General features: G+C 32.3%; 1 protein-coding gene across 1 annotated transcript in view; it reads left to right on the forward strand.

Moving 5' to 3' along the window:
- Positions 1-9832: 9832 nt before the first annotated feature.
- SCN9A (sodium voltage-gated channel alpha subunit 9) overlaps positions 9833-22659 on the forward strand; it is a 78198-nt gene continuing 65371 nt past the window's right edge. The window contains exons 1-6 of the mRNA XM_023528466.1: positions 9833-10134; positions 14922-15040; positions 15398-15487; positions 16013-16141; positions 17843-17934; positions 18705-18911. Of these exons, the coding sequence (XP_023384234.1) occupies positions 9877-10134; positions 14922-15040; positions 15398-15487; positions 16013-16141; positions 17843-17934; positions 18705-18911 (895 nt within the window). The 5' untranslated portion in view covers positions 9833-9876. The remainder of the gene's footprint in view (positions 10135-14921; positions 15041-15397; positions 15488-16012; positions 16142-17842; positions 17935-18704; positions 18912-22659) is intronic.

Here is a 22659-nt window from a genome sequence, read left to right on the forward strand (position 1 = left end):
ATTGCAATTGTTTACCTGCCTGTATTCCCCAATAGACTATAGGTCCCAGAAGACAAGGATCAAGACTCCCTAGTTTGTATTTGTGTCCCCAGCACCTAGCATTCTGTCTAGCACTTAGTAATTGCTTTTAAAAAAATCGTTGAAGAGTAAATAACAAGAAATATATAACACATAGAAGAGATATTAGCATCACATAATTGTACACATGTAACAATCGTTATTTTTATAACCTGTAGGAGTTAATCTTAAAATAAAGATTACCTTCCTTTTGTCCTTTTGTAATTTAAACAATACGGAATTGATAATAGTTAGGTGTTCTTGCTTTAGTCTTTTGTAGCTTAATAAAGAAAAATCCCCAAAGCATATTTTGTTAATTCTACTAGCAGGTTATTATGATGGCACTTGAAAAATAAATTTTAATGTAAATAATAACATTGTAAATATTTTAATTATGGCTAGTTATTTAAGATTCATTCTCTAATTATTTTTAAGTTACTGAAGGGTCTTTCAAAATCAGGCTACTTTGAAAAATAGTAATTTTTATATAACAGTATACTGTAAGGGAATTCTTGGACAGTGTTTATACAACAGGGAAAAATATTCCATGTACTTAAAAAAAAACTGAGAACAATGATCTTAATAATAAAACCATTCAAATGCAGACTGAAATAATTGAAAGTCAAATAAGATTAAAGGAAATTTAGTTTATATAATATAATGATGAAAGATTTAAGAAAATGCACAAATGAATTCATTCATGTGTTTTATTATACATAGTTTTAAAATCCATAAGACGTGATCATCATTGCTTTGTATAGTCATTGTTCACTTTACATTGTAGTCAATTTTTCCTAATACGTACACAGATACTTACCTATTCTGATGTTCTTCAGTTCTGTCTGCATTGTAGTACTTCCATACTTCTACTCTTAGGGTCTTTTCCTTCTGCCTGAAAACATCTTTTAATGTACATTTTGAAACAGTGATGAATTCTCTCAGTTTGTGGGATTTTTTTCTGAAAAAAAAGTGTTTTATTTTTAAATTTCTCATTTACCTTTTTAGCCTTTCAAAAAGTACAATATTCTTATAGAAAAATAATTACATTCTAAATATATAGTGCACTGAATTCTTCCAAACTATACAAACCATGCAATCAGCACTGGAATAGAAACAGAACTTCCTCACTCTAGAAGGGTATTTTTCCTCCCTGTGATATTCTAGATTGTGAAGGATGACAAAGATTAACTACAGAATCAAGTGGCCAGTCTCCTTTGTTACAGCACAATTACAGGCCAAGGATACACTGCTCTCTAGGATTTCATAATCTTAGAGGTTCCCAGAGACATTTAATTCTAACAATAATTTGAGTGAAGCTATGTATTTATGGGCTGTAGTTGAAAGGTGACACAGATAAGTGCACCTAACCCACCTTATTAGGGAGAAAGCTCCCTAGTACTGATGAGGCGTGAGGACCAATTAAAAGTTCTCAGGGCTTAGGAGGTTGGGGAGAGTTACCCTGGTTCAAACTAGCTTTCCAATGAAATATACTAGACAAATCTATAATGAAAATAGGCAATTAATTGATGAATAATGTGCTGTATTTTACTGTTTACTTGTGCTGCTATTTTAAGAAACTATGTAGAGTTAAAAACAAATTAAGATATTGTATTGAGGAAACAGATTGTGTATAGATTCATAAAGGCTGTCTTAATTCCAGTCTTCTTGCTGCTTATTTAAAAGTTTTGGTTAACTTTTAAATTTCAGACAAAACAAATTTTAAACAAACAAACAAAAATAATATGGCCGTCACCTAAACGCCTAAATATAATAGGTTACAACCATCAGTTTTACTGAACGGGTAAAGGGTAAGATGAAAGCATCAGAGATAGAACAATTGTCAATTTGAAAATTTGTACAATCTTCCAAAAATGATAAAATGATGTTACACAGGAAGTGTTGAAGGGCCTGCCCAAGTTAGAGCTAAAAATATGTATTTCATTTTGGTCAAAATAAGACAGAAATTTCAAGATAGCAAATTAAAAGATTAATGAGGGAGTTTCACAGACATTTTAATGCATAATAAATGCAATGGCAAATAGTATTTGAGTACAACTCATGGTGCTTTCAGCTGTCAGCCTAAAGTTAGGAATCTTCAGTTACCTGAAGTCTCAGGCACTAAGTCTCACTAGGATGCCATTTAAGCAAGGTGTAGGATTTCCCTACAGTAGAGATGTCAGCATGATTAAATCTTAAGAACTTAAGATTTGAGTTCCACTCATGTTGTAGTACTGCTGTGCAATCATAAAATCTGTCTTTCAGAAAGGCATACAGTAACTATGCATACTTTGCTAAAGAATAATGATCAAGACAAGTAGTGTCATATGCTTCCATAAAAAGAAAGTATTGCAGGGCAGTGCCAAGATGTTAGGTCCTGTTTGGTCATTTCTCTAAGGACCTCTCAAAAGTCACATGAGCATATATCTAAGTTTGCCCAGAACAGTCTAGTTTATACCTGTTATCTTGATGTCCAATGTGATGTAACATTTATTCTTGACAAAAAAATATCTTGGTTCATAATATAAATGCTGTGGCCATCCTACCAAGGATGGAACCAAATTTGTAAACGTGTTCCTTACAGCCAAGGTGGATCTGTCTGTTGCTTTCCTCCAATGATGATAGTAGGTATTCTGATATCAGTAAAATGAAAAACTATTGAGAAGCCTTTTAATTACAATTCAGAGAGCAGATAAGACGACTCAAATCCTGTTTAATTATTCTTTTTTCCCTATATTGTCCAGATTCAGTTCTCTAGTAGCTTTTACTTTCTTATCTAAATAGTAGAGCTACTGGATGATCAAGTGTACTTCCTTTTGTCTTTGACTTTCAGCTTTATGCCTTACTGTTGACATGTATGATTTGTACAATCTTCACGTTCCCCTCATGTACTGAGGCTGAGTGTAGGAGGGACCTCTATACTTTTTTTGGTGTCAAGATATAGAGCAGAACTTCTAGACTCATGCAGAAGTTTTTCTAGTTCTCATGGAAGAGAGCTTATAATAGTTCATACAAGAAGTAAACATTACCTCCCTCTTCCCTCCTATGATGTTTTTCTCTTTTATCATGTGCTTTTTGATTTTATGAATAGAAAAAATTGTGAAGGGGATGTCACTGACCATAAGAGAAGATTTTAAAATGCCATGATGGAAAAGAGATCTTTGTAGGTTTTTTTTTTTTTTTTAAACGCCTACAGCACCTGGTTGTAGTTTTAAGAAATGGTTTAAGTGTATCCCTAATGGCCAGAGTAGAGCTGTCTGTTGCCTTGTTTTGTTGATGTTATCGGGTGTTCACATATCAGCAAAAAGAGAATTTCTGAGTCAAATAGGTTTCTTTAATCTTATTGTTACACCCACGGTTCCTTAAGTAACACAGAAATCAAAAGAGAACCTTTTGTATTGTAACAGATATATATAATAAAGCCTTAATTTAACAAATTAAAAAACATTTAATATGCTTAACATTACCAACTGAGGTAAATTATCCTTATTCTAAAAGAAAACACATACAGGATCCCTTACAGATGTATTTTTTAGCCTACTTAGTCATAATAACTTTCAAGTATAATTAGGACTCAGACACTGTGACTCCACTCTAGTTCTGTTTATAAGTTGTAAGCTCACTCCTCACCCAAGAGAGCCCATTTATAGAAAATTATCCTCTTAAACATAATGACTTAAAAAAATTTACCAGCTTTTCTAATGCATCTGTTATTGATCAAACTGATGCTATTTTGTACTGTGTACAATATTGTTTTTATGTAACAATTAAGACCCATTTTTATTAAAAGTAGTTCATATTCTAGGTCTATTATTACTTAGGTACATTGTAGATAATGACAGTGCATTTATTTGATAAAATCAAATTTACTGAGACATTTGTTAACTTTCCATAATAGTAATTCTACATCTGTGATTTCTTTTTTTAAAATAAAATTTTAATCTTGAAATAGTTTACAGAAAAATTTTTACAGAAAAATTTACAGAAAATTTACAGAAAAATTATGCTGATACTATGGAAAGTTTCATGTATTCCATTCTGTTTCCCCTATTCTTAACAATTTACATTATTATAGTACATTTGTCATAATTAATGAAACTATATTCGTACAATATTATTACCTAATGTCTTTATTCAGATTTTCTTAGTTTTCTCCTGTCCTTTTTTCCTTACTGTCTTTCTAGATCCCATCCAAAATGCCACATTACATTTTGCCATCATGTCTCATTAAGCATCCCTTGGCTGTGGCAGTTTCTCCGACTTTCCTTGTTTTCGATGACTTTGACAATTTGAAGGGGTATTCCTCAGGTATTTTGTAAAATGTCCCAGACTTTTGATTTTTCTGATTTTCTTAGAAGAAGAAGACTATAGGTACAAGTAAAGCACCATTCGTACCATATCATATCAAGGGAAGATATTATCAACATGAGTTATCACTGTCAATGTTAGCTGTGAATTATTTTAAATTGCTTTTTAAAATGCTCATGCGTGTATTCTCTTTAAAAATGAATGGTACTCCAGCCAAAATTTTACCTGTGGGGAAATATTATTATCTGTTTCCAGAAAACTGACATTTTAAAGCAATTTTTCATTTTACAATAGTATTAATGAAACATTCTATTTTACTTATTTTTACATTTGTCCACTGTCTTAAATAATTTAGATTTGACCTCATTTCAGATTCTGGCAGATATTCAAAATGGTTTATTGGACCAATTTTAATTTTATATAAATAGAATTTAAGTTAACTAGAGGTAGGAAACTCAATAATGAAATATAAAACAGAGCCAGATTATTATAGAGTTATAAACATGTAATTGTTCTCCTGCTCCTTGAAATAATGAAATATTATATTTTAATCCCTTTAATCACAATTAAAGAAGAAATTCAAATATTACTTGCTTTCTACAAGAAATATTGAAAGTTGTCAAACGAAAACTTTCTGATAAAAGAATTATATGGGAAATATTTTTAAGAGAATAACTCCATTTTTTAAGTACAGATTTCATATGTAAGATAAAGTATGCTGATAATTATCACAAAAGCATGGTTCATATTACAAAAGTATATAGACATAATACAAACATATTCTACCCGAACCACAATAGAGTTAATACTCTGCCATTAATAAATTAATTGGGAACTGCAGTTTAGAGTTATAATATTAGATATTAGTTGTCTAAGTATCTTCTAATATGAAATTTGGTGGGCAAAGTAGTCAGGAGAAAACAAAAGTATTTTCTTTGTATGCAATATTGTGATCTCCAAAGAAAATGCCATCATATTATTAATAAGTGGAAATATATTTTCAAAATTACAAATTAAACATGAAAAATATTGACTGTGAACTATATTAAATTCAGATCAAATAAATCTAAGTGCTTCTTTTCAAGTATTTTTTTTGAATAAAAAAAGCATGACAGTGCATTGTAAAAATTAGAAAAATAAAGAAAAGTATAAAAAATTAATAAAAAGAATCCACAGTCCCTCAGATAGGATAACCTTCATTAAACATATTGTATATTAATTTCAGACTTACTTTATATACTTTTTAAAAATTGAGGTGAATATACATGTATGTTTGTGTGTATGTAACCTGCATTCCATTATTCATTATAACTTTTGTTAATAATTCATTAAATAGTCTTTGAAAGTACTCTAAAGGCTTCTCAGTTTTTCATTATATATTCATTTTATACTTAATGAAACCCTGTTATACTTTTGGATTGATTACAATTTTTCAATATTATAAAAACATTGCAATAAATACCTTCATAAATGTTTGAGGACATCTGATATTATTGCTTTTGAGTAAATTTCCAGAATGGAAGTTATTTGACAATATAAATGAATCAACACATTTAAGACCTTTGATAGATATTGCAAAATTACACTAAAAAATTTGTACACATTATTCGTCCCCATCATTCAGATGAGGGTAGTGATTTTCTCTATAACCTCCAACCTTCAGTTTATCCTAATCAGGAAAATGTCTCCCATGTGTGGTGCCACTGACATTCATCACCCCTGTCCCCGTGTTGTTTGTATATACTTTAGTGATTCAGAAACTGTGTACTGAGGGTGTGTATAAATAGAAAGATGGAAGGGAAAAAGAGAATAGACCTATTGGAAGCAGGGAACTGGTGTTTGGACATTTGAGTTCATGACATCTGCTTACCTGAATCTGTCAAATAATTCTTGAAAGAAGTAACACCCTTCAGTTGAATGTAGGATGTGCACAAATACCAATTCTTCAGCCATCTTTTCTCCAAGACACCGTGTAGGCATGTGTATACTGAAAGTCTGTTGAGGCAAGTAACCTCTCTCCCTCACCTTTATGATTTCCAAAGTGTTAAGGAATCTTCTGAACCCAAGCAGAAACTGCACTCACCGCCTTATTTCTCAGATTAATGTATTGCACTTTCTAAAAGGCTGCTAACGTCTAGCATCAAGTCACCTGCTTTGTGAACAAAGTTTTATAAACTGTACCAAGCTTAGACTTTAAGTGCTAGAACTAAACTTTAGATTCTCTGGAATTAATCTGAGACCAAAATCAATCTCATGTTTATACTGAGCCTATAGAGACCTATAAGGTGGTTGCTGGTGAGTATGTGCCTTTGGCTCCATTTTAATATACTTCTTTCCTCTTCTCAGGACAATTTTCATATATTTCATGATTCCATTTTTTAGCATATTTTTATGACAGTTTTATTGAAGTATAGTTTATATACCATAAAAATCAACCCTTTAATGGGTACATTCAGTGGTTTTCAGTATATTTGCAGAATTGTGTAACCACTGCCATTATCTAATTTTAGAATATTTTTTGACCCCCAAAAGAAACTGCATTCCCATTGACCATTAACAATTACTCCCCATCACCCCCACCACCCAGCCTCTGACAAATAATAATCTACTATATGTCTCTGAGGATATGCCTGTTTTGAACATTTCAGACAAATGGAATCATACAGTATGTGGCCTTTTGGGTCTGGCTGTTCTCACAGGGTTTTCAGTGTTCATTCATGTTGTAGCGTGTATCATACTTCATATCTTTTTATTGTTGAATAATATTCCATTGTGTGGATATACCAGATTTTGTTTATCCATTTATCAGTTGATGGACATGTGGGTTGTTTCCACTCTTTTGGCTATTATGAATGATGCTGCAATGAACATTCACATACAAGTTTTTGTGGGGTCATATGGTTCATTTCTCTCGAGTATATACCTGGTAGTGGAATTACTGAGTCATGATCTTTCTGAATCATTCTACTTTTGCATATTCACATGCAAATGTCCCTTTTTTTACTACATTATTTTAAAAAATCATAACAACTTTAGTTTCAATCAAAATATGTCTGCTCTTATTGAAGTTGAATTTAGAGAAATAGTGGAGTAAATAATCTTAGTAAAATACTTTAAAAACAAGGACAAACCAGCAAACACATGGTTGATTAGTGTAGAAATTCTGTTCACAAGATATAATGTCAGTTGCTTCTGGCTGGCAGAGTGGACCGAGGTGTTCTTTGTTCACAATTATAAATTTTCATAATTCTAAATCTATGACTATACATGTGTTCTTATTTCCAAATATGCCATGGTATGGCTTTCAACATATTCTCTCCCATGGAATGTTGCTGTGCATCTACCTAGGCCTCCACCTTTGGAGAGACTTTTAAAAGAACCCAGGAATTTGTATCAGATATATATATATGAAACTTTGTGCTTGCATCAGAAACTCACCTCTTGCTTATATCTCTGTCTCTGTCTCTGTTTTTACACCAGGAAATATATGTGTGTGTATATATATACATATGTATATATTTGGAGTTATTTAGGCTAATTGTATTCTCCTTTACTATAGTGAAACCAGGTTTGTCTCGGCTATATAATTTGGTGTAACTGGTGTCTCTTTTGAGAATGTAAATTCTTTAAAGACAAAAACTGTGCCTTTTCCTTATTCTCACAGCTCAAAATATCTCATATGGTAACATGCCCAGAATAAGTATTTGGTAAAAATATTTAAAATGAAGATGGGTTAGCAGGTTTAAAAAGATGTTACATACCAGGGAAAGAGGCAAACTCAAAAGTATGATAAATCATAAAAAGAACATTTTTCAGAAAAGCCACATTGGCTTTATAAATTTAAAAATAGATCAATACTTTGCAAAATGATTATTTTTTGTTGTTTTTAAACTGGTTTACCACTTCATTTAAAAATATTTAGCTTTCTAGTAAAGGGTTTATACTGACACATTGTGCCCCAATAATTAAGGGGGGAATCACCCATTTTGTTCTAAATGTAACTGAGATTTATTGTGTTTGATGTGGGAACAGGAGAAACCTGAAAAGAATAATTAGTTTCTGCTTCTCATAGTCTTTTTAAAACATCTATACAACTCATGGTGTTACTACGATGATTAACTTAATTTTTAGCGCTAGCATTGGAAAGTAAAAGAGCCAGTGATGGCTCCTCTTAATTCATCCTCCCTCTGTGTGTGATGATTACTTAACATACAACCTTTCAAGCTGTTCACAGTAAGTTGATATGCTGGAGGTTAAAGTGTCCCCATTCTCAGGCAATCCTAATGGAAGAAAAGAAAGAATTTATTTTTATTTTCTAATGCAGGTGTTATGAAGTTATTTTGACTCATTGAAATAATGAGTCTATTATTTTTTAAATAATTTATTTTTCATGCTCTTCTATTTGCAAAACTCCAAAATGATAATATATAGAAACTTGAATTTTCTATTTTCTACTTTTTTTTCCTGCAGTTTTATAATTTTTTTTTATTTATATATAGGTTAGATAGGGAAGTCATGGTTTGAATGCATATCGTAGTGTTTCGTTTTTTTTTTTTTGCTTTTTAATTTAAATCATAAACATTCCTCATTTCTTTGTTCTTTTCAAAACATTTTCCCAAATTGTTTTTAATTCAAAACAGAAATATAGTTTTTCTGATTTGTAAAGGGGTATGTATTTATTATAAGGAAATAGAAATGTGTAAAATAGAGTAAAACAATCTACCACCACCTCATTTTATAGAAGTACATTTCCTGAGAAAGAAGCGGACGGTGTGAGCATGTTTTGAGATGTAAGACAGAGAGAATCAAGTGATCAGAGAGGCAAGAGGAGAACCTCAAAAGTGGTGCTATCAGAAGCACTGTCATACTTTGAAATGAGGAAAGTTGAGTTGAATGTCACTAAAAATAAATACAGATGAAAGGTAAAGGGAATTAATTTTTTTTTAAATTAAATTGTCACATTTTTACTTTTTTTTTAAATTTAGTTTTATTTTTTTAGGGGAGGCAACCCTTGGTTGACCTCACAGATGGCAAGGACCTTGTCTGCTTACAATCCCTTATTTTTTATTTTTTACACCTACAGCACCTGGTCTTCTTAGGTGGTCTCCCATCCAAATACTAACCAGGCCGAACCCTGCTTAGCTTTCAAGATCAGTCATGATCTGGCTTGTTCAGGGTAACATGGCCATAGATACATTTTTTCTTTTAAAGCAGTGATGTGTTAAGTTCAAATTCTAAAATAAAGATGGTTAGAAAGCATAGAAAATAAGTGTTGCACATGATAGTCATTTAATAAGTGCTAATTTAACATGCTAATAATTCTGTGAATACATTATTTTTTATAGTTGAAACCAAAAATCTGTTTATTAATTATAATTATTATCATTATTAATATTATTTTTATTTTAATGTGCCATCCTTGGTTGGCAAACACTTAAGGCTTTATTTCTTTGTTTCCACTTAGGCCTCTTATGTAAGGAGCTGAAGGAGAAATAAAATATACAGGATGAAAAGATGGCAATGTTGCCTCCCCCAGGACCTCAGAGCTTTGTCTACTTTACAGAGCAGTCTCTTGCCCTCATTGAACAACGTATTGCTGAAAGAAAAACAAAGGAACCCAAAGAAGAAAAGAAAGATGATGATGAAGAAGGCCCAAAGCCAAGCAGTGACTTGGAAGCTGGCAAACAGCTGCCCTTTATCTATGGGGACATCCCTCCAGGCATGGTGTCAGAGCCCCTGGAGGACCTGGACCCCTACTACACAGACAAAAAAGTGAGTTTACTGTGACTGCAGTGGTATGATCTCTGCTTTTTTTCTGTACAGAATGTTATTTTAAATTGAGATTAAGTAGAATTTAGGGGAAAACCACATCATGACAAATGCATTCAGAAAAAATACATATGTAGAATATTCAGATTACATATGTTCTGCCTTTCTGGACATGCCATAAATGTATACTGGTTGGAACAAGATAATCATCACCTTGAGAAGTAAGACCTAGGAATATGTCCAGAATGCATTTACATAGAGGTGACAGTTGAATCCATGGGCATATATAAGATCACTCGACTAGTAATGGAGTTTGGAGAGCTGCTTCATTTAGGGTATTGGAAAGAAAGAGGAGTTTGAGATAGTTGGTTAGAGAGGTAGGGCATGAGTCAGAAAATTTTCCATTGTTCAACAAGGAAGGGAAAGAGTATCATAAAATTACACAGAAACTTGAGGATAGAGACAGGCTATTGGAATGAACAATGAGGATGCATTGTAACTTTTTGCAAGCAGTTTGTGTTGTACGATGGAAATCAAAGCAAGATAGTGTTGGATAGCAAATACAAAGAGAAAGTAGGTGATGGTACGTGCATATTGATAAATCTGAGAAATTTTCCACCAGAAAGATGGTCACTTGAGGTACCAAATCAATCGCAAGCCTTTTAAACATAGGGTATAAAGTAGCACATTCAAAAGTAAAGAAAATTTATTCTCACTCAGAAAAATGCAGAGGGCTGGAGTAGAGCTAGTTGCTGACATTATTGGACAAAGTACAAGCTACAGGTCAGATTGCATTTGCATTAGATAAGTGGAGAGAAGCCTTATTGTCTGAGGCTTGAGTGGTAGAAAAGAGGATGGTTTTAAAAATGTTATGTTGAGGTAAATGTAGGCTTATTAGAGGAAATGCATGTTCATGGTATCAATCTTTTCTATACTACAGGAGTGCAAATTGTTCTTGGAGAATCAATGTTGAGAGCAGCAGAGTAGAGATGGTGTTGATCGCATTAAGGGAATGGGAAACAGTTTGAAACAACTGCTAGAAGATTATTCTGTTGAAATGATGAAAAGGGGATTACAGTAATTTTTTGACATAGTAGCAGACACAACCAGGCTGAAGATGACAAAGAGGGGACAGTGAAGAATTAGATCAGCAGATTTTATAACTTTCTCCAACAATGCTTTGCTCCACAGCACCTGCAGACTTATTTTTGAGAGGTCAAGAAAGGCAGGATAAAGTCCATTTAAAAAATTAATTTGATTTGTTTAAGAAATAAATATAAGAGAATGTTTCTTGATAAGGTATCTAGCAAATAAAATAAAGAACATATTTGAAATGTCTTGAAAATATAAAATGTGATGGTGTTAATTTTTAATGGTAGAAACGCGTATGCCTCAGTGGTAGTTTTTATGAATAGCAATTTCTAATGTTTTGTTTCACGTTACAACCAGTACTCAACAAGCTGATGGCACAACAATAGAAGAATATGTGAGAAGCCCTTGAAATATTGCACAACACGCTAGTTAACTGATCAGTATTCTGACACAGAAAGGAAGAATACTAATAGGTATTGAGGGTCTCTGCGTCAGGCATCAGACGTTTTATACAAATTTGTGCACATATTTCTCACAGCCTGATGAGACAGGAAGTAATACCTTGTTTTTAGATGGGATAAAGGGCTTATGGGAATAAAGTAACTTGCAAAATGTACACACTAGTACATTTTGCCATAGATTTTTAAATTCAAGTTGATTTAGTTCCCTACTGAAATATTCTATTATGCAACACCTCTTAGTTTAGTTTCTGTTGTGTAGCAACCACAATGCTAACAACTTTTAAAAAATGAATGAAATAATAAGTAAATAATGAAATAGGCAAAATAAGAAATACTTTCTCATTTTACTTATTACTTCATCCTGAAAAATTCCTGATACCATGGATACCTACTGCATTTCCCATTTCCAAAGAAGACAAGGATATTACTTAACCAGCTACTCCTTAAGGAAGAATGAATCTTTCTGGAATAATCCCCAAGTCAGAGGTATAAACTAATATTGGCTTAAAGTGACTTAGGAGGTAAGGAGAAAATGTTTGCATTCGAATGGAGAACAATAGACTTATTAACCAATGGAGTAATTTTAGCTATGTAATAGGCTGATTTTAATAGAGACTATTTGGGGTGGGCCTTGGCCCCAGCTTCTTTCAAATAATATAACCCCAACCATATCAAAAGCCTAACCCACACCTGCATCAATATACTTGGGTAGAACTAGGGCAATCAAAGTAATATGTCTTCATGGTCCTTTATTGCTAACATCTGAACAAATATATACAAAGAGATAACCAAGTCTTTTTATTTCCTTTTATTTGGAGCTTTAAATTATCAACTTTCTGCGTCAAGTCTCAGGTCATCAGACATTCCCGATAAAAGTAATTTTGACTTCTGCTTGTAAGTTTAGAGTTGACTTCTCTATAAAGTGATTCCTCAATATTTCATATTATTCACACTAATTGACAAAACTTTATGTCTGCTATATTAAATCATTGCTTGGATTAAAACTCTTAATGACCCATAATTTGACTTGGGTCTAGATTTTAATTTATCTTTGAGTTAATTATCAATGATTTGTTCAAACAAAGAATACTTAATAAACTAATGATAGAAGTTAGGGCTTCATTTTTATGTGTGATGAATATATAAGTACTTTTTAATAGTTATGTTGTACCTTTATTATAAGGAAAAGTTGTGTCTTTAGGAAAGAATAAATTAGCGATCACCCCGTACTATAGATTTTAAGAGGTCAGATACATTATCTTATTATCTTCCTATAGTTGGTACCTTTTATGTTGCTTATAGTATTAGCAGCTGCTCCTGCTATTTACTAAGAATTTCCAATGTATTAGAAACTTAAAAATCTTCACAGACACTAAGTGCTAGCTCTCAGATTGCTGGATCTGGTATTAAGAATCATAGCCGTCCAACTCTAAAGTCTTTGCTCTTTAAGCACTGTAATTCTATGCTTTTATGTTCAATAAATTTGAATAAATGAGCAAAATTAAAAAGAATTTATTCAGACTTTTATATTTATAGATTTGCTAATAGGATTTTAGAATTTACTAAAGAGACTCATACTGATCCTTAAAATTTCATGGGCATGCTTACTTTTCCTTCCTATAATTAACTCCTGGAGGTATATAAACCCAGACATTCCTGAAGAAGTTTTTAATGTAAATGAAAATTGACTATTTAAATGGAAAACTAGCAAACTATTTTTTTTTTTTTTTTTTTTAGTTTCAAGTATAGGGTAACTTGGTCTTGCCAAGGCTAGGTAATAATGTTGTGATTTTCACATGAGCCCAAGTGACCTCTGGTTCTAGAGTTCCCTTGATAATTCTGACGGACATGTCACTCTGTCTCCTCTTTACTCTCATACTCTTCCATTTGTATTTCTCTGTATGGCACATGTCAAATCTTATCTTATACTAGAGTTACTGTGTTCTTATCACTTTTCAAGGAAGTGCCTTGAAGGCAAAACTCATGCTTCATTTATGTTCAAACTCCTTTCATTGCCTCTTATGCCATAGGTGCTCACTACACAATTGTAGAAAATAATGGATGAATGACTTTTAACAAGTATAGTGTATTGAGATTTAATAAAACAGTAGTTGTACTCAAAGACTAGATATTAATTTAAAACTAATTTTCAATATAAAAGTGAGCTTTATGTTAGATTATGTTTAGACATACCTAGTATAGTGAAAGGGACCAGGAATATAAATGACATCTGAAAATAATAGATTCAGGTTCATTTTCTTGAGAATACTGCCATATACAATTAAAAAGGAAGATACTTGAACTTACATCTCAAGTTTGGTGAAAACTGTTTATTACCAGAAGCCCACTCATAAACATATAAAATTTAGATTAAACAACAACAACAAAAAGGTAAAGTGATTGTCTGCTGAATAACACAAGTAATTAGCCTGCCAATGCAGAAAAATAAGACAAGGATTTGTACTTGGTCTTTCTGATTTCCAATCCAAAAACATTAGATTGTTTTAATATTTTGTTATTATGCTATTTATTTGTTTGGGTTTTAAATGTTTTAACTAAATACCAGAGACAGGGAGAATGTCATTCATTATGTAATGGTTATATAACATATTTTAAGAAAGTTTGGTTCTGTATGTATTATTTTTTAAAATTACTATGAATAGTAGCAAGCAAGTCCTTTATGTCCTTGTATTAGTATTACATCTAAAACAGGAACTGAATAATAGAATTCTTCCAACTCTACTATTCCTTAAATTTGTGAAAATATTTTTTGAAAGAACTCATACTTTGGAACATTTACTACTAACAATGACAATAGCCAACAAGTATTAAAATTCTCAGAGTGTTATGGTAAAAATCAGGGAGAGCTAGTTTCTCTTTGGTTTGCTTGTAATACATCGTAATGAAAGAAGGAAGTTGTGTTTTAAACTAATTCCAGTGGCCACAAGTTATTGTTACTGATGTGGGTATTGAAGACACTATATTTTGGGAGCTCTAACCAATACATGCTCATAAATGGTTCACTTCTTAATTTGCTGAGAAGAAACGGACTGGAGCTCACTGGCCACCATGATGTACACAGCTACATAAATGGGTTTGGAAACACATTGTTTGAGTCTGCTGGCAGTACTTCTTTAATATGACACTACTGCATGGAGAGGTAAACTGCTGAGATTGATGTGCTAGATTAAAATTTTGGATTCTCAATTTTATCCTGTTTTCTTTTTGATCCTGCAGACTTTCATAGTATTGAACAAAGGGAAAGCCATCTTCCGTTTCAATGCCACACCTGCTTTGTACATGCTGTCTCCTTTCAGTCCTCTAAGAAGAATATCTATTAAGATTTTAGTACACTCATATCCTTTTTAAAATGCTTACTTGCAATGGTTCTTCAAAATGTAGTGTTTGCTATTTAAATCTATTTAAATATAGATTTGTGTCTTTTTGCACCTGAAAAGACTATGGTTTTAGTTTAATATTTTGATGTAATATGGTGTAGGTCTCTGAGAAGATTGGATGAATGGCAATTTTAACATTTTAGGATAAATTACTTTTATCTATTACTCACTTGTTTAAAGAGATTTAAAAGAAAGACAAAGACTATAAACTTATTTACAGCTATTTTCTAAAGAAAAAGATTTCAGCAAACATTATTATCAAATATTCAAAGTTCCCACAGTGGCCTTTTGTCATGTTCCTTGATTCTAAGCTACCTTATTCGGCATGCTTATCATGTGCACTATTCTGACAAACTGCATATTTATGACCATGAATAACCCTCCAGATTGGACCAAGAATGTAGAGTAAGTGGGTATAAGTACCTTTTAATATAGTCTTAGTATTATCATTTTTATCCTTTTCCTACAAGGAAGTTATTACATCTATAAAAATTGTAGCGTTTATCTTTCTATGTTATAGAGTTACTTTCCTTTTATTTTTCTCTCCTCTGTGATATTAACATGTTAGCAATAGAATAGAAGAATAAACTTATCAGATACTCTGCCTTGTTCTTAGGCATGTTACATATTGCTTATCTTGGAGTGTATTTCTAATATGAGCAGTGTAGGAATTTTCCAGGCAAATCTAATATTTATATTCTTAGTAAAATACTTCTACTTTCTATAAGAGTTTCTAAATGGACATTTTAAGGTTTTCTGTAAAGATCTTTACTTTAGTTTATTCTAATAGTTAGAATGGGTCTGTAAACTAGCAGTCACACTGCAATAGACGTCTCTCTTTGGTTGATTAGAAAAAAAAATTATTTATATAGATTTACATGGTGCTGTGTTCTTTTCATATTTAATATTCCAATGGATTCTTGTGTCTAGGTACACTTTTACTGGAATATATACTTTTGAATCCCTTATAAAAATTCTGGCAAGAGGCTTCTGTGTAGGAGAATTCACTTTCCTTCGTGACCCATGGAACTGGCTTGATTTTATCGTCATTGTTTTTGCGTAAGTACTACATTCAGTTTTTTGAAATGGCACACTCGTGAAAATTTCAGACAACATCGTATTCCAGTAAGAACAGAGCTTTAGGATCTGACTTTTTCTGCATGTCTTGGTTGTGTTTAAAGAAAACTGTAAGAAAGCTAGTCATTTACAGGCAGATATTAATTTTTTTTGAAAATTAATTTTTTTTGAAAATTAATTTTTTTTGAAAATTAATATCTGCCTGTAATGCTGTCATATACTTTTGAGCAGTTCTTACTCAAAAGTATATGACAGCATTAAGATTGATCATCTCCCTCCACACCCAGCACTTGATAGACAGTCTATGTAGTGCCAGTTAGGTTCACACTTGTTCCAAGTTCTTATTTAAAAACTAATAAAACCTGTAAGAATCACAGAAAAAAACTCAGGCCTTCAATAATAAATATGATTTTCTTTTTATTAATCTATACTATTCAAGTCCTAATAAGTATTAAAATATAGAAGTAAATCTTTTTTAAGAGTTGTCACTGCATACTAAACTTAACATTAATGTACTGTATGTGTATCATGTAGGCATCCACAGTTTATTTTCAAGGGAAAACTATTACATTAACATAGAATTTTACTGTATTCATATTACTACTCATTTTCCAAATATATTTGTCAGAAACATTTTTTTAAAATCTCAGACCAAGGTACAATATTTTTTGCTCTATCTTTTTGAATTGTGAAAGTAATGCATGTTAATTGGAGGAATTTAGACAATACAAAAGGGTCTTCAGATTTCTAGTCTCCAATTCCCTCACCCTTGTCCTGCCTCCCTTTCCACAATGAAATGTGACTGCTACAGTTCCACCTACCACCTGCTGATAAGATAGCATTGTGTCAAACAGGGCTGCCTCAGGGAGTCTTCTTTTTTATTGAGGTAGAATTTACATACCATAAAATTTACTCTCTTAAAGTATAAAATTCAGTGTTTTTAGTATGTTCACAAAGTTGTACAACTATCATCACTCTGTAATTCCAGAATATTTTCATCACCCCCAAAAGCAGTCACTTCCATTCCCTCCTTCCCCCAGCCCCTGGAAACCACTCATTTATGTTTCATCTCTGTGGATTTGCCTGCTCTACATATTTCATATGAATGGAATCATACAGTATGTGGCCTTTTGTGTCTAGCTTCTTTCAGTTTGCATATAGTTTTCAAGATTTGCCACTGATGTTTTATAGGGTTATTAAATATATCACCATAATGTTGAGGTCTAATAATTGAAGCATTTAATTGCTTTTTTAGGCATTTAAGTGTATGAAATAGTTTTAATAACATTTGTATTTTGCTCACATCAAATAAATCAAATTAAATTAAATTAAAAATTATGATAGAAAAAAATGACTTGCAGAATTATACCTTTAAATAAGATGTTCCACACGTAGGAAATACCTTGACTAAAGGCACAGGTAAGTATCATAGACTCTATCTAAATTTTGAATAACTCTGATTTAATTCTACAGGTATTTAACAGAATTTGTAAACCTAGGCAATGTTTCAGCTCTTCGAACTTTCAGAGTCTTGAGAGCTTTGAAAACTATTTCTGTAATTCCAGGTAAGAAGTGATTGGTGTGAAGCACTAGGCCACTTATAACTCCAACTATCTGGGAGTTGTTCTTTGTTTGTTTGTGCGTGTGTTGTCACTGTGTTTGTGTGTAAACTCCCTATTACAGATATGTGACAGAGTTTGTGGACCTGGGCAATGTCTCAGCGTTGAGAACGTTCAGAGTTCTCCGAGCATTGAAAACAATTTCAGTCATTCCAGGTGAGAGTGGGGTTAAACACTGGGGCTGACTTTGATCATTTGGACAAAAAAAAAGAAAAGCTTTCTTTTATGCAATTTCCATTAAATTTAATTTCTTGTTTTTCAGAATCCTTATTAAAAGTCAGCCTTTGAGTTTAATCAGTTGCATGGGTCTTAGAGGATGAAGATGGCCAATTGGCTCGTATCTCAACTTGAAATTTTCCCTCCTGTCTAACAGTTCATTTTCCATTTTGCTTATTCAGGAATGAAAATTTCAATTGGTTTTAATTGCTTTTCATGTAGATCAGAAAAGAGAAAAATATCAGCATGAAGGTACTGCATGACATATTATTTTATCTTTCCTCAACAAACCATTTCTTAACTGAAAGTTAGTAAGTTGTCACTATACGCTGCAATTCAGCCTCTTCTTTGTTTTAGCGCCATTATAGAGAGATGGTTTGTTTGACAAGCATTTACTGAATTAGAACTTTCAAAAATTATTCTTTACAAATGAGTGTGGATATGTTTTGAGCAACTAAATTATTTTTGACAATTTGGTTACTCTTTGGAAATATTTTACAATTTTTAATTATTTGCTGTAATATATAGAAATAAAAAATATATAAAACAGCAAATATACCCTTTTGACCTAGTGGGCTTTTTTTGAATTAGGTTATTTTAGGTCGTTGATTTGATACGATGCATGCATTTCTAGGAAAGCTTGTTTTCGTTTATTTCTCATTCAGAGGCTTTATTTCATTATGAACACCCCTTTTATCCCCTGTATTCAGGCCTGAAGACCATTGTGGGAGCCCTGATTCAGTCTGTGAAGAAACTCTCAGATGTCATGATCCTGACTGTGTTCTGTCTGAGCGTGTTTGCATTAATTGGGCTGCAGCTCTTCATGGGCAACCTGAAGCACAAATGTCTGCGAACTACACTTGAAAATAATAAAACACTGAACATATCAGATACCCTTGAAGAAGACGACTATAGAAGTAAGACTATTGCTACAGTTGTTAATAGGTTAATATAAGGCTCAAAGCATTGATCTCTTTTTAGAGTGTTGCTTTCATTTTAATTATTTCAAAATTATTCAACTATGTAGAAAGTGAATTTGGATTATATTAGGTTTTTATAAATCTGCCCAGTTCCAAACTTTCTAGCAGTCCTGGTATTGAAAACATGAGATATTTCCATAATTCTCAATTTCTATAAGATAAAAAAGAATAAATTTTCTCTAGAGAAACAAATTTAGCTATGAACTAATACTGTTAACCATTACATTTCATCATAAGATACGTTTTATATACTATAGTTTTATTATATAATTCATAGTTATGTTTATTTTATAGTGTAATTTATTATGATAATATATTTATATGTGCATTATAGCTATAACATATACTCCTATTAATCATAATGTAATGATAATATTATCACATATTAAAATGTCTCAATAGTATTTCTAAAGATTCATATAAAGCAGAAGTTTACTTAGATTTATCAATACAATCCTTATATTATAATCAGTGATGACTTTCATGGTTCTTTCTAATGACTTTCCTCAAACTAGCTAATGCATCACACCAAAGTTTAAGAACTAGTTTGGTAGCTACCATGTGAAATGATCTGTATTCATAGTCCTAGAAGTCTGCTGAATTCACAACATATTTTATAGTATGTTACAGAAAACATGAACTGCATGGTTTCTAAACAATTATCCTCTAAGTCAGTTTCTCTCACTGAAGCTATTGATTAGTTTGGGTGAGAATGAGATCAAGCAAGATTGTGCTTTCTGTCTAACATCTGCAATATGTGTGTATGATGTTGCTCACATGAACCCATAAACCTTAGTAAATAATTGGATCCAGAGGAAGGGTGGAAATCAAGAAACCTCTCAGTTGTATGTGCCTGTGACAGAAGGATATTAGGGAGTAAAGGTCAGGATTCTCCTTGGATAATAAAGAATAGTATACATCATTTTATTTTTACTTTACTAAGTGTGTATTTTTTCAATCACTGGGAAGATAAAAGCAAATAAAACCTAGCTAACATACTATACTATACTATACTATACTATACTACTATAAATACTATAATACTATACTATTACTATAAATAGTTAAAACTATAAATAAGGAAAACAAAGAAAGCCTGAAACAAGAAAACAGGTTTTCAAGTAAAATATTTAATATAAATTTTCTTACTACCAGCCTTTGATGAGGAATTTAGCATATTTTCCTTCCTTTTTTATCTTTACTCATTTTTCCAGTTTCTGATTTTTATTAATATGATCTTAAATTTTATTTGCACTTTCCAAATAATTCTACTCCTCAGTTTATATGCCATAGAAGTAATATATCTTATGGGGAATTGTTGACATTTATGTTCTCTTTCGTGAATCAGTTTATAACTTTTACTTAAAGTTAATTTTTTTTACTAGGATCACTACCATTCCTTTTATTCTGATTTTTCATTACATTACTGAATTTGTAATTTGAATGATGTTTTTAACCTTCTAGAATTGTTTTAAGCATTTTTTTTTTTTCAAAAAGAGTAAGAAAGAGCCTTTGAATTTTGCAGCGTGTCTTCATATTGGCTTTATACATGAGTCACAGCTTAGCTAACAATGAAATTTTATTCCATAATCCTTTCCCTCAATTCTGTACATTATTCTTGAATTTATTCTGCAATATAGTTTTAAAGAGAAGGTGTTTATGTCAAGTTTGACTTTGATTTCTTACATATTTTCTGTGTCATAGAAACCAGGTCTTACTATAATATTCATTCAGGCATTGATTTATTACCATGTGTTCATTAAGTGCTTCCTTAGAGCTATAGCAATGAAAATGAGAGCCTTAGCCCCTGTTTTCACAGAGCTTATATTCTAGTGGGAATGAAAGATTAAAAGTAGAGGACAGACAAATAGACAAAAAAATGTTGCAAGTTTCAATAAATACTGTACAAAGAAAATAAATCTCAGGAGCTGAGATACCAATTAAATGACAAAACCTCTCTGAGGAAGTGACATTTAAGAAGAAAACTAAAGGATAGTAAGAAGCCATAAAATAGTGTGTTGGGGGGGTGGGAGTGTGTGTATGGGGGCTGCTGCTTGAGGAAGAAGAAATAGCATATGGAAAGGCCCTGAAGTATTAGAGTTTACAGAATGGAAAAATAGCAATGTGGTTAGACTTTAGCAAAGGAGAGACAGAATGGCAACAGAGAAATTAAGAAAAAAAGGCAGGGTCATATCATGAAGAATATTTTAGCCTATGGAAAGGAGTTTGGAATTTACTTTAAATGCAGTGGTTTTAATCACTTTGTGGAGAACTGCCGTATGATAGGGCAAAGGTGGATGGTAGATTAGAATAAGGAAGACCAGTTAGAATGATCTTTCTGTCATTCAAATAAGAGTAAATTGTGGCTTCATCTAGAGTGGTGGTGGGAATTGAAGGAAAAAAAAAGGTGAGTTCAAGATAAAATCTAGAACTTGCTGATGTTTTAGAGAAGAAGGGAGGCTTCAGGATGTCTTCTAGATTTCTGGCTGCACTAACTGAATTGGTGGCTATGGGAAATGAGGGAAGGGTTTGTAGGGAAAGTCATTATTAATCAGTTAAAATTGAGATGTCATTGAGGCATCCAAGAGGAAATATAAAGTAGGTGACTGGAGATTTAAGTATAGAGATCAGAGGAACTATCTGGTTTGAAGATATACACTTCAAAATAATCAGCAAAAAAAAAAAAAAGGAATATGTACACTCATACACATGCCCTTCTGAAAAACCCTAATGCTTATAAGAAGGTCAAGAATAGGCAACCTGGTATTTAAAGCATATTTGGCATTTAGAAGATTCTCAACTCCACAACCCTAGTGTCTAATATACAGGTAGAGGGGAGGACCCAGAAACGGACACAGTAAAGTAAGAAGCAAACAAAGATATAAATAGTGAAGTCAAGAGAAGAAAGTATGTTATGGGAAAAAAGGAGTGCTTGTGGTGAATGATGCTGCAAGATAAAGGATAAGGATGATGAAGATAGAGAAATATACATTAGTTTAAACGTGAAAATCATCAGAGACTTTCATGAAAAAATTGTAGTGAAGTAATAGGAGCACAAGGTCGGACTGAGGTGGTGACGGGGTGAAGAAAACATCAGAGAAGAGAAGACAGAATGTGTAGACAATTCTTCCAAGAAATTTGGCTGTAAAGAGAAGCAGAATATTGGGAGAAAAGGCTAGCATTTTTTAAAAAGATAGATTTTTATAGAAATGAGTGAGTATGGGTTAATAATTCAGAAGAGAGGGGAGAAGTCAAGTCCTTGAGAAAGTGGAAGAGCAAAGGGGAGAGACATCTCCACCATGGAAGCAGAAAGAAAGATGAAGGAGTGGACTGCAGAGTTATCAGCAAAGATTAAGTTAAACCCAGTGGCTTTTATTTCCTCAGAAAATGTGAGATAGGATAATTGCCTGAGAGTGATAGTCTGCAAGTTTGAGGAGAATGCACTATATGGTCATCTAGGGAATGGGACAGTTGTCTATTTCAGATGTCCATTTGATATTAGAAATCACTTATTTAAAATATAATCATTCACTTGGGTGTGAAAATTTCTCTAATAACATTCAGGCACTTGGGAGCAAGTATGGAGAAGGTGGATGCTGGATTGATCATGTGTAGGATTTGAGTTCTGCCAGGTTAGTGTAATCGACTGAGAGAGATGCATGGAAGTTGAGGAAACTATAAGAAT

Source organism: Pteropus vampyrus, unplaced genomic scaffold (assembly GCF_000151845.1).
Source record: "Pteropus vampyrus isolate Shadow unplaced genomic scaffold, Pvam_2.0 Scaffold2, whole genome shotgun sequence".
Taxonomy (NCBI): Eukaryota; Metazoa; Chordata; class Mammalia; order Chiroptera; family Pteropodidae; genus Pteropus; species Pteropus vampyrus.